This window comes from Hyperoodon ampullatus (genome assembly GCF_949752795.1).
Source record: "Hyperoodon ampullatus genome assembly, chromosome: 17".
Classification (NCBI taxonomy): Eukaryota; Metazoa; Chordata; class Mammalia; order Artiodactyla; family Ziphiidae; genus Hyperoodon; species Hyperoodon ampullatus.
The window spans coordinates 57,672,385-57,685,734 of record NC_136930.1 but is presented as its reverse complement, the minus strand read 5'-3'; the positions used below and the strand labels follow the sequence as shown (position 1 = coordinate 57,685,734).

General features: G+C 43.1%; 1 protein-coding gene across 1 annotated transcript in view; it reads left to right on the top strand.

Moving 5' to 3' along the window:
• EXT1 (exostosin glycosyltransferase 1) overlaps window positions 1-13,057 on the top strand; it is a gene marked incomplete at its 5' end in the record, with an annotated part of 308,249 nt that extends 295,192 nt beyond the window's left edge. The window contains 4 exons of the mRNA XM_079722553.1: window positions 566-655; window positions 5,769-5,929; window positions 8,378-8,549; window positions 12,499-13,057. Coding sequence (XP_079578679.1) covers window positions 566-655; window positions 5,769-5,929; window positions 8,378-8,549; window positions 12,499-12,684 — 609 coding nt within the window. The 3' untranslated portion in view covers window positions 12,685-13,057. The remainder of the gene's footprint in view (window positions 1-565; window positions 656-5,768; window positions 5,930-8,377; window positions 8,550-12,498) is intronic.
• Between the last annotated feature and the right edge of the window lie 293 nt (window positions 13,058-13,350).

Below are 13,350 nucleotides of genomic sequence, written 5' to 3'. Positions count from 1 at the left end.
CCCACACTTGGAATCACTGCTCCGTCCATCCACTCTTCCCTGGCCTCAGAGGGCTGGCTCTCCCCTCTGTGCCTTTGCATCTACTGAGCCCTCTGTCTTTTAGGCCTCATTTCTATTTATCCTCAGTGGATTCCTAGCCATCAGGGTCCTGATTCAACGTGACTCTGAGGCTTTCGTTGCTCTTCCAAGCAGCTGGTTGCTGCATCCTCTGGTCTCCTGGCATTTCTCATATCAGGCGAGGACCGATCATTCGCGTCTTGTTCTCTTGGTCATCTTGGTCTCCCTGCAGACTGTGAACTCCTCCAAGACAGAGAATGTATCTTACTCACCTCTGTACTCCCTTCGGCTAGCAAGGTGTCTGTACACAGTAGGTGCCCAGTAACGGTAGAACCAAATGAGTCTCCACAGATGGGAAATGGAAGCCTTCTATGTTGAGAGGTGACATGGTGGTGGAGCATCCTTTGTGAAGATGACGATGGGGGAACTTTTCCTGAAAACAAGACTGTCCATTTACCTCTCTTCTCCCCGATTCCTTCCCTCCTGCCTGCTTTCCCCTGCCTCCCAGGTTATGAGCAGCCGTTTTCTGCCCTATGACAACATCATCACAGACGCCGTGCTCAGCCTTGATGAGGACACTGTGCTTTCAACCACGGAGGTAAGCAGCCTCAGCAAGGAGGGGCGGAGGGCCCTGCGGGCAGTCGCCTCAAACCCCAAGGTGCCGGCGGCGTCTCTTTTGCCCTTGCCTTGGCCAAGCCCAAAACGGTTTTCAAAACTTCCTGCAGAGTCGGTTTGAATCAACCCGGTTCCTGTGAGCACCTTGCCGCCACCTGGCACCCTGATGAGGGCATTTTCCCCTTTGTTTCCTCTGCTAATCGCTTCCTCATTTGCAAGGCTGTGCCTCACCTCACCCCTCCATCCTGCCCTCCTTTTGTTTTTTGTTTGTTTGTTTGTTTGTTTTTAAACAGTGCAGGTGCAGGCAGGTGTGCAGTGGGACCCAGGGGAGGCGGGCAGGGGCACCTGTGTAGCATTTTCTTGAAACCATGCTCTGGGAGCCCATCTTTCCTGATTCTTCTAACGCCTGTGTGGGCGTGTGTTGACTCTGTTGGGGAACACTATTCTGGGTTCTAAAGGCAGCTTTTCCATCTTGGTTGGAAGTGTGCATTTTCATCAACCCACACGAGAGCAAACGGTTTCACTTGAAGGCTGAGATGGAGATCCCTGCTATTTCAGATGTTCAGGTATTTGTGCCAAAAATAAGATTGCACAGAGCAATGTGTGAGGGGGAGGGAGAGAAGAGGAAAGATAGCTATGCTAGAAAACCAATTTTTACAACTCGAATGAGTATTGATCTCTGAAACCGCACTTAAAACCGTAGAGGGGACCAAAGACAGTTACACAAAAATGTAGTAGATCGCAAATACATTATTCATGGTAGCTGCTAAAAAGCTTGGAGACTTAGCTACTTATCCTGGTCCCCTTCTTTTATTCCTTTTTATTCATAATCATTTTCTTTTCAATTTAAATGTCGACACTTACCAGCAGGCGTTTTCCTGGATGCCAGTCTGATTCTAACGGCCTGCTGCCCACATAGCCAGGACTCATGGTAACTTGGGCTAGCGGTCTCTGTGTCTCTTCAAATTCCATGGATGCTTCCAGTTTCCATCAAATGGAGTTGAGCAGACGTTCTGTGTAAGGGCAACCAAAATCACCCCAGGACAAAATGTCCTGGGCCTCCCCTTGGTCAAAGGCTTTCTGTGCAGCCAAAGCTCTATAAATACTTGGTGAATGAGTGATGTTGAGGGGTGCGTGCTGCGCAGATTAAAGTGTGAGCACACAGCCAGTTGTGTCACGTGTGAGTCGGCAGGAGAAAGCGGTGGGGGGAAGGGGGGAGATGCTTAACGTTCAGAGGGAATGACTGCAATGGAAGACAAGGAACGGGTCGCTCCAGCCTGCATTTTTCTCCTGCTTCCTGCAAGGGAGGCTGGCATCCCCGGAGCAAATTCATTCAACAAGTATTTATTGAGGGATGTCTTTGTTCTGGTCTCTGCCAGGTACTTTGATTCCACAGTTCCTGCCTGTAGCCGCCAGAGTCCTGGCAGCAAACAATTCAAATCAGGTGACTCCAATGAAGGGATTTAGTATGACTTAGGGAGGTGAGTGGGGTTAAAGGAAGTCACAGGAGAGGGAGAGGCACCTGGGGAGTGGCACGAGCTGGAAGCAGCTCCTACTTCTAGGCCTGAAGAAGTGAAGGAAGGCAACAGTGTTTCTGGTGTTCCTTAAAAGGGGAACTAGGGAGAAGAGGCTGCCCTACAAGAGCTATGACCGTGGAGGGGTGTGGCACCTACCAGAGCTCTGGGGCCAAAGCTGGGGTGGGGAGAAATACTGTCCTCTCTCTGTCCCACCTCCATGTTCCTGCCAGCAACTCCCACTGACCTAACCCAGTCGGCCACCAGCTGGCAAGGATGGCCAGGTTATGCCGTCCACAGAGTTCCATTGTCTCAGGCGTGGGGCGTGGCAAAAAGATCGGAGAGTGGATCCCGGAGAGCAAACAGAGGAAAGGCAGCAAGTTGCCACGTGAAACGTATAGTCAAGACTACAGCATATACCTGAATCGTTACCCTATGACCTGAAGTACTGATGGATCTCTCATCTTCCGCTGGGCACAGAGCAATTGATCTCACCCTCGGATTTGTTTCTGTCTGTCCCACGGTGAAATAACATTCAGCTGCTGTGATGTAGCCACGTGCTGGTGAATTTCTTTTCAGAGAATAGCAATTCCAGCCTCTCAGTGCATGCTGGGAAGAACTTGTGCTGTCTGTGGAGCAATTAGAAGTCAGCGTGGGTTGAGCATGAGATGGAAATTTAAGAGGCTGGCCGTCTGGTTTGTTTACTTTTCTGGCTGAACAGTGGAGCAGTCGTGTTGCCTGACGTGGAGGACAAGGGTTTCTCTTTTCTCTTTTTTTTTAGGTGAATAGATGTTGGTTCATTTTATTTCCTCTCTAAGGATTCTTAGCTTGTTTAAATGCCTCTCTGTAGTATTAAGGATAGATTTTTAAACAGTGTCTTATAAAGGGTATTAGATAGAGTTGGTTTATAGTTATTTACATTTATCTGGGTTGCTTCAAATTCTCAAAAGAAAACCGATGTTAGTTTTTAAGAGAAGAGGCCATAAGCTGACCTTTGCCTCCTTTGATGTGTTAATGAGCTGCGTGAAAGCAGAACTATCGCAAGAATCGTAGTTTTATTGGAATTTACTTTTGAGTTGCTTTGAAATGACTTGAAATGGCTTTGAGATAGTAAGGAATTCATGTGATGAAAACACCCCATCGGTGTATGCGTCTCCTTTTCAGAGGATAATGGAAAACGCCAGAGAGTGCTGACAGCCAGGCTGATTCCTTGACGACGGGCTGCATAATGTACTATCCCATCAGTTGGCACCATTAGTATTGAACGCCAGTGATGATGTGCAGGTTATCACGACCTACTTTCAGTTTTTTGGCAAATACCGTCCACTCCCCTGCTATCTTTTAACTTTGAGACGCCCCTTACCCCACCACCTTCCTTAATGTGTGTCCCAACACCCTACTTTTTTCCCCCCAGGTATTATAGCTTTGGGGAAAAAGCTATATTGTTAAGGCTTTGTTATCTTGAGTCAGGGCACCAAACTAAATCTCCATAAAAATTTAAATTCATGGCTGTTTACAAAAATCATGTCTTCTAACTAAGCCCCAAGAATTCAGAGATAAAAGGACCCTTCCAGATCACCCAGGCCAGTGTTTCCCAAACCTAGGATTTCACTGACATGTTTACCTAGGATGAGGCTTAAAAAAAAAAAAAGAGTACACTGTTTAAAGAAAAATATTAACTAAGTTATCGAATATGTGGTGGGAATGTGGGAAAAGGAGCGATGATGGTTATGCATATGGTGAAAGCTTGGGAAATACTGATCTAGGCTTATTTGCTTTGTCTTGTAATTGAGGTAAGATGCACATAGCATAAAATTAACCATCTTCAAGTGTAGGATTCAGTGGCATTTAATACCTTCACAGTGTTGTATGCTTATGACCTCTACTTCACTCTGAAACATTTTCTTTACCCAAAAAGGAAACCCTGTATCCATTAATCAGCCAGTCCCTATCCTTTGGAACCACCCATCTGTTTTCCGTGTCTATGGATTTGTGTATCCTGGACACTTGTTGTAAGTGGAATCACACAATATGGGGCCTTTTGTGTGTGGCTTCTTTCACTCAGCATAATGTTTTCAAGGTCTGTCCATGTCGTGGCATGCATACACATCAGTGTTTCATTCCTTTTTATAGCTGAATAATATTCCATTGAATGGATATACCATGTTTGGTTTATTTATTGATGAGTTGATGGCATTTGGGTTGTTTCCACCTTTGGGCTATTGTGCACAGTTATTTGCTCTGCTTTTGAACCCCTGGGAGGTCAGGAACTGGACTTGCCAACATCACTCAGCCACCCAGCCACCATCACAGTGCCAAGACTTGAAATATCTGTGGAATAGATGAAAATTCCGTTTGCATTGCTTTTCAAGAAGAGATAGGGCAAAGGTTGTTGGGTGCGTGTGTAACCTGTATAAGGTAAATTGTTTTCAACACCGTAGCAACAGAGCTAGAAGGGAAGCTGTGATAACAGTACACACCAAATCTGAAACCAGATGGCTTGGGTTCACATCTTGGCTCTGCCACTTACTAACTCAGAAAAATTATTTGAACCTCCATATCCTTAGCTTCCCTCTCTGTAAACTGGACACTCTAAAATGACCTACTTCACAGGGTTACAGTGAGGATGAAATGAGTTAAAATATGTAAGTTCTTACAACCATGCCTGTTGTATTATAAGCATTACACAGTTATGACCATTATATGATGGTTTGCTGTTACTGGGTTTTTGGGGGGGGGTTTGTTTTGTTTTTACTTTCTGTATGTTGTTTTATGTGTCATTCATCAAAGAATCATAGAAAGTCAAAAGTGAGTTTATACATTTGAAAACAGACTATTTGCTAATTACACAGGTTAGTTTGTAGCAGGTTCAGAAGTACCTGCTTTGGGTTATTTTGAGCATTAGGAAATCATTTCACTGCATTTCCTTTAAAAATAATCTTGGCCTGGCCCTACTTATTCCTAGTGATTTTTCACTATGGATGTGTTTTCTAAGATGCACTGAGCATCTTCACAACTGAGAGGCCTGAATTACTGTTCTTGATGATATCTGCTTTGTATTCCTGTTAGAACCTGCGTGCTTTTTAAACATCTTTTCTCTGGCGCTTAAGTGGATGCTTTGATTTGTCACTCTGGCTTTGCTGTGTGCTGGTGATGATGTATGCTCTATATTCATACTGTAGATGTATATAGAAAATCTGCTCCTGTTTATAAAACAGATGCATTTATGCCTCCCATCAATCAGTGGTCACTTATCTTTTGGAGGTTGGGGGGGAAGCAACTGATTTTTTGACTTTTTAGCTTGAGTAGACTGGATTTCTAAAGGACATATCCACCAATGTATTTTTTTTCCTTCTTTCATTTCCACACTAATCTGAAGTTTCTTTAACAGAAAACATTAAAATGTGCATAATTATGGGGCCAAATGTCAAGCAGTCAGTTTAATTTGCTGATGAAGACGTGGAATTAATGTTTCGCAACAGTCCCGGGATTTCACATTACGAATTAGCAGGGGGAAGGTGATGTTTTGTTGACATTTGTTAACACCGTTGATTGCTTGTTTGGCTTGTGTTCTGCCTGCAGGTGGATTTTGCGTTCACCGTGTGGCAGAGCTTCCCCGAGAGGATTGTAGGGTACCCTGCACGCAGCCATTTCTGGGACAACTCGAAGGAGCGGTGGGGCTACACGTCCAAGTGGACGAACGACTACTCCATGGTGTTGACGGGAGCTGCTCTTTACCACAAGTGAGGAGTTTGGACGTCATCTTATATTGCTTTTTATATTAGTTTCTGGCTGCTGCAGAGATGGGAACTTGGGCCAAATCTTGTTAACAACCTTAATGGAAATTTGTTTGGAAAATCCCCATTTCAATTCTGTTGATGTGGCCAACGTGTATCTTTGAAATCAGTAAAACCTCTTGGCTTACGGCATCTTTAGAAACTATGGTAGAGCAGCATCTTCAGCGACTCTGAGGTATGGAGACGTACTCAGGGTGTATTGAGTAACTGAATGTGTACAAGAACAACAAAGTAAACGCTTAATTGAGCACCTCCAGCTCTGTTCTAGGTGCTTAGGATTTACTGCTGAGTAAAATAGGAAAAAAATTATCTGCCCATACAGGTTTTGTGTTCTAACAAGGGGAGAGGCAATATACATAATAATTCTATAATATATTCAGAGAGGGGCTTCCCTGGTGGCACAGTGGTTAAGAATCCACCTGCCAATGCAGGGGACACGGGTTTGAGCCCCGGTCCGGGAAGATCCCACATGGAGTGGAGCAACTAATCCCGTGTACCACAACTACTGAGCCTGCGCTCTAGAGCCCGTGAGCCACAACTACTGAGACGTGCGTGCCTAGAGCCCATGCTCCTCAATGAAGAGTAGCCCCCACTCGCTGCAACTAGAGAAAGCCCACGTGCAGCAATGAAGACCCAATGCAGCCAAAAATAAATAAAATAAATAAATTTAAAAATATATCTATTAGGAGATAAGACAAAGCAGAGCAGGGCAAAGGTGGAGAAGGAGCAGGTTGGGGGTGAACGGCTGAGATTTGAGTGGAGACTTGAAAGGAGAAAAGAAGTCAGCCAGGAGAATACCTGTAGGAGGAGTGCTCTGGCATGGGGAACAGTGTGAAAGGATGCCCTGAGACAGGATGCTGGAGGAATATCCAGAAGACCGATGTGACCAGTGTGGAGTGAGGGGCAAGCAGGTGAGAGAGGTCATGGGATCCCGGATGCAGGACCCTGCTTTCCATCATGAGCACTTGACCGTCTTCTAAGTTACGTGGGGAGCCAGTGCAGGGGTGTGAGCAGAGCAATCCTTCTTATGTTTTAGGTATCTACTGTGAAGGCTGTGGTGAGGATAGACTATAACGGGGCCAGGGGAGAAGCAGGGAGACTTATTAGGAGGCAACTGACATTATCTAGGCAAGAGATGATGGAGCCTGGGTCAGGAAGTAAGCAACAGAGGTGGGAAGGTAGTGATCAGATTGTGGGCATATTTTGAAGATGCTCCAGCATGATGTCCTGACAGACTGGGTACAGAGTTTGATGACTCTTAGGGTTTTTGACCTGAAGAGCTAGAAGTATAGAGTAGTAAGCCATCAGCAGAGTTGGGGAAAGGCGTAGATGGAGTAGGTATTAGGGAAAATACAGGAGTTCAGTCTTGGGCATGTAGGGACATTTAAAAGAGTGTGTTGAAAAAGTCAGGGATGGAGATATAAATTTGGGAGCTGTTTGCATAGATTTGGTCTTTAAAGCTAGGAGACTCAGGTAAGATGGCCAAATTCATGAGTGTAGAAGGCTAATGTTCCTGACTCAATCATTATTGAAATCCCCTCCTTAGTAAGGTGAACACACCAATCTTAACCTGGTCTTCTTTAGTAAAAAAATCTTAACCTGGTCTTCTTTAGTAAAAAATAGAGAATCCTGTCATCTCAAGGATGGAGTTGGAAATGCACAAGGTATAAGCATTTAGGGTGACTGAATCTTGATCTCAAGACTCCACCTCTTTCTTCCCGCCACCACCATTCAGTGAATCAAATTCATTCAAATGATTTTTCCAATAAATATATGCTATATATGCCTCCAAAAAAATACTAGGGTGAGAAATAATTCAAATAAATTGTGGGTTCTCCATAATGATTGACCACCAGATTGATTGGGGTTTTGCTCTAACAGTGTTGAAACACATGGCTTCCAGGCCAGAAAAAATGAAATGGTTATACTGTTGAACTCAGAGTTATGGGATAGTATTGAATACAGTTCTGATTAAACCAATAATTAAAATTGTAAAGCAACTTGTAATGATATGTGGATCACGTGTAAGTAACTTCTCTTGCCATCTGAGTATTTGGTTTCTAACCAACCAGCCTGATATTAAAATTAGCCTGGGCAAGCAATAGCTCCATCTGTGTGTTTCTCTGTACCTTGTTTCCTTATCTGTAAAACAGGGATAATACTAGTACCTACATCATAGGTTTCTTATAAGGATTAGATGAGGCATTTCTTGTAAAGTACTTTAGAACATTACCTGGTATAGAGTATACACCATATAAATGACAGTTGTCATCATCATCATCAACCATGATATGTTTAAGGATTCAAAGAATGAGTATGTGGTTTCGGTCAAAGAAGACCACCTGTTATTTTATAATGATGGCCCCTGCTGAAACCTGTCTTTGGTTTGTACAGATATTATCACTACCTTTACACCCATTACCTGCCAGCCAGCCTGAAGAACATGGTGGACCAACTGGCCAACTGTGAGGACATACTCATGAATTTCCTGGTGTCTGCTGTGACAAAATTGCCTCCAATCAAAGTGACCCAGAAGAAACAGTATAAGGAGACAATGATGGGACAGGTAAGAGAAGGAGAACTCTCCCCCCTTGCTTTGCTCACTGGTGACTCAGTCTGAGGTAATGAGGACTCACTGTTCCTCTAGGAAGCATAATGAGAAGATATCAGGAAACAAACCACATCCAAAAGCTCTGAGGGAGTGTATGTTTGGACGTGGGTAATTGGGAAGATGTAAGTCAAGAGTATCTTTATGTCCAGAGTATAAGAGCTGTCTAAATTGGTGCAGCCACTATGGAGAAAAGTATGGAGGTTCCTTAAAAAACTAAAAATAGAGTTACCATATGATCCAGCAGTCTCATCCCTGGGCATACATCCAGAGAAAACTCTAAATCGAAAATACCCATGTACCCCAATGTTCATAGCAGCACTGTTTACAAAAGCCAAGACATGCAAGCAACCTAAGTGTCCATCGACAGATGAATGGATAAAGAAGATGTGACATTGTATATATATATATGCAATGGAATATTAGCCATGAAAATGAATGAAATAATGCCATTTGCAGCAACATGGATGGACCTAGGGATTATCATACTAAGTGAAGTAAGGCAGACAGAGAAAGACAAATATCATATAATATTGCTTATATGTGGAATCTTAAAAAATGATACAAATGAACTTATTTACAAAACAGAAGTAGACTCACAGACATACAAAACAAACTATGGTTACCAAAGGGGATAGTGGGTGTGGGGAGAGATAAATTAGGAGTTCAGGATTAACAGATACACACTACTATATATAAAATAGGTAAACAACAAGGACCTACTGTCTAGCACAGGGAACAATACTCAATATCTTATAATAACCTATAATGGAAAAGAATCTAAAAAAGAATATATATCTGTATAACTGAATCGCTTTGCTGTACACCTGAAACTAACACAACATGTATACTTCAATAAAAGTTGAATAAAAAAATAAAAGTGCTCATGTGACCTACCAGGTGGCATAAGAAAGACGTCTCTTCTCCAGAGTTAAAGACCTAAAGAGAATTTATGCAAGTTTATTTTAGGTGTTTTATTGAGTGAATAGCTAATAATGCTCTCAACACAGCCTTCTAATGGTTGCTCTTGAGTTGGATGCGCATTGTGGAGGCAGATGAGGAGTCATAGTACTTGATTTTCAGTTCTAGAGCCAGCACTTAGTTGCTGTAGGCAAGTCAGTTACCTTCCGAAACTCAATTGTCTCATCTTTAAAATGGAAATGGTGAAATCTACCTCACAGCGTTGAGGTCAGACGTATGAAAGCGTTTGCCAAAGTAAAATACAGTGTTGAGTCACAAACGATTACTACTAAAACTACTTTCAGCGAAATATAATCTAACTTTCTCTTTTTACAAGAAAGAAAACTAGGACCCAGAGAATTTAAGCATATTGCCAGAAGTCACCCAGGATTAGAGACAACTTGGAGTTGAATCCCGGCCTCTGTTTCTTCCACTATTTATTCTTCTACACCCCAAGGTCCTTTTATTCATCTTGGACAGAGCCCAGTACTCTATGTACGAAATCAAAAACCATAAGGCCATTTAGATCTACCCAAGTTAAATCATGGAGAATCCAGCAGGATTTGAGTCAACCTAAAAGGACATACTTATGTAGTTATATCAATTCAATTTGGGGGCTTTTCCATGTACCTTGTTCTAACAGTTATTGAAAATCACATATAAATCCAGCTTTTGCAGAGGAAAATGTTACCAGGCCTCATGTTAACACAATTGATGGTTTTTTATTCACTGAATTTAGTAAAAGCAAAAAATTTACAGGATTTTAAGTTTATAAAATTTAATAATTTAATATTTACCAAATATGTACAGTCTAGGTACTAGGTACTGGACAAAGCAAAGAATCTAGTGGAAAATTCTATTCCCCTCTAACTACTAAAAGGACAGGCGAGAGGATTTACAAGAATTTGTCATTTTTAACACTGAAAGACTTTTCAAATTCAAGCAAAATGTATTGAGTACCCATGCATATTCATATTTATTATCTCATTTAAAGCTACACCATTCGTTTAATATTGTTAACTCAGAGTCCTCTGGACTCCCCTGAGGTTATACACAAATTAGGGGTGGAACTCATAACGTATGGTTTCTTAGGGGTTGGTTTTTTACTCTTTTCATAGATTTGCCTAATTCTCCCAAACCAATATTTCTAGTGACTTTACACATCTTTTGTTTTTGTTTTTGTTTTTTGCGGTACACAGGCCTCTCACTGTTGTGGCCTCTCCCGTTGCGGAGCACAGGCTCCGGACGCGCAGGCTCAGCGGCCATGGCTCACGGGCCCAGCCGCTCCGCGGCATGTGGGATCTTCCCGGACCGGGGCACGAACCCGTGTCCCCTGCATCGGCAGGCGGACTCTCAACCACTGCGCCACCAGGGAAGCCCTACACATCTTTTGGAACAAATCTAAATTTAGGCTTAGGTCTAACTAGACGTATCTAGCTAGATATGTGCTATATTTGCCCCCTTCTTCCCATCATATACACTAGTTTATTGAATGTTTGTGTGACTGGTAAAGTAAATGGATATCGTGCTCTAAAATTATGCCTTTATAACACAGGAAAGATATCTTCTGTAATATGTTGGTTGACCCAAAATCAAGAGGCAAAAAAGAGACTTGAATGATTCACTTGGACTCTTTTTTTTCTTTCATTTGTAAGAGAATAAGAATGAGCTTAGGCTCTTGACAGTGTTTCCCTCTGCGGATGTGAGCACTCACCGGGATGTAGTGGGTCTAGCCCTTTGGGAATAAGTGGGCCAATCAGAAATGGCCTGCAGGCTCATCCCAAATTAGGAGAAAAGTGGACGTAACCTTTGGGACTTTCGGCTCTGATATGGACTCAACTCGTCAGCTTAATTTGATACTCTCTCTGATTTACCAAGCAGAGTTCCTCTAGTACAAAAGGCAAAGAATGAAACCTGAGTTCTGCCCCTTTCTAGCCCTGAACAAACAATTTTAACTTCCTTGAACCTGCTTCCTCATCTGTACGGTGGAGATGTTATTACCTGGGTAGATAACTCGACCAGGTTGCTGTGAGGCTCAAATGAGCTCATGAAAACACTTTACAAATAGTGTTTTGTTTGTTGTTCTGCTGCTCCAAGATAACTTGACATTTGTATTTACCTTTGATGCTTTCTTTCAAGCATATTGACACTTGTGGTTTTAAAGTGACTCTGAGTGATTCTCACAGCAAAACATACCTTCCTATGAAAGTATTTTCTAACAATGCATAAGGATGCAAACACATTACACACACACACACACACACACATATACACCATTCAGCAGTGGCCTATTGACATAAATGAGTTTGTGGGGTTTTTTCGACATAATTGGGCAGCCCACCTTTTCCTTGTTTCATAAAAACACGATTTTAAAGACATTGTGCTTAGTTGATCTATTTAAATTTCAGCACTCAAGTCACTTAAGGCATTCTTTTAAATCAATGTCAGTCATTTAAATGGTCTAAAAATATTTAACCAACCTTAGGGTCAACATGGAGAGCTGAAGAGACGGCAGCCATCTTTCTACTTACTCAGAATCAACCAAATTAACAGGGGGGTTTCAGAAAATTATCTGTGAAACCATAAATACGTTATTAGTCATCGCATTTGCTCCCAAGTGCAAAGAAAAGTTTTATGTTTGGTGACCACAGCAGTTGCGATTCAGTTGGTAGGTCCTTCACGGACCAGAGAATGTGTCAGTCCCTATGGATCTTTGTATGTTTGGGGCACTGGGAAACGTGGCAGGTCTCGGGAAAATCTTCTGGCGAGGCTGAAAATCCGGATCCATGCTTGCATCTTCACCAGGCACGTGGATGGGGCCGCGTGGTGGCCAGGCCAAATCCTGAGCCCTACTGTGTGCCCGTAAGCCTGACTTCGTTTCCGGCCGTGTGTCCATCTCACCTGGCACCTGTCTCATCGTCTTCCTTCTTTGTCTCCCTTTCCCCAGACCTCTCGGGCTTCCCGCTGGGCTGACCCTGACCACTTTGCCCAGCGACAGAGCTGCATGAATACGTTTGCCAGCTGGTTTGGCTACATGCCGCTGATCCACTCTCAGATGAGGCTCGACCCCGTCCTCTTTAAAGACCAGGTCTCTATTCTGCGGAAGAAATACCGAGACATCGAGCGACTTTGAGGAACCTGGCCGAGTCGGGGGAGGGGAGCACGAAGGGCCAGAGGTTGGGGTCAGCGGCTCTCTCTTCCCCGTGCACATCCGCCCAGCAGCGGAGCTAGATTGTGCCAAGTATCCAAATAAACTAAGATGATCAAAGTGACAAAAAAAGAAAATAAAGGAAAATAAAAAGGCCAATGGAAACTCTACTCCTGACTCGTGGGACTGCACAGGACTGCTCCAGCCTCACCTCACTGGCTTCTACGTCCCAAGACTAGGTTGTGTACAGTTTAATTATGGAACATTAAATAATTATTTTTGAAATGATTGCTATGCAGGTTTAAACTTTTTTAATGATCAAAACTATTAAAAACCAGAGTTCTTTCTTTAATCAAAATTGTGTTGGTTGTGAATATTTCAAAGCTGCTGCTCCTCTTCCACAGACAGCATCGCCGTCGGTCACGCGGGGTGCCCCGCAGTTTCGAAAAGCTCGGACTTCATGGAAAAAACCATAAGTCACTCTACCCCATGTCAAGAAATAGCCAAGCATAACTGAGACAAGTTCATGACTCAGCTTTGCCAGAGCAAATTGTTTTCCCTTTTGAATTTGCAGATCCACTTGAACTTTTATCTCTAAAATGTTGCTGCATGAGAAGAAGTATAATGACCTCCAGGTAGACAGTTCTAACT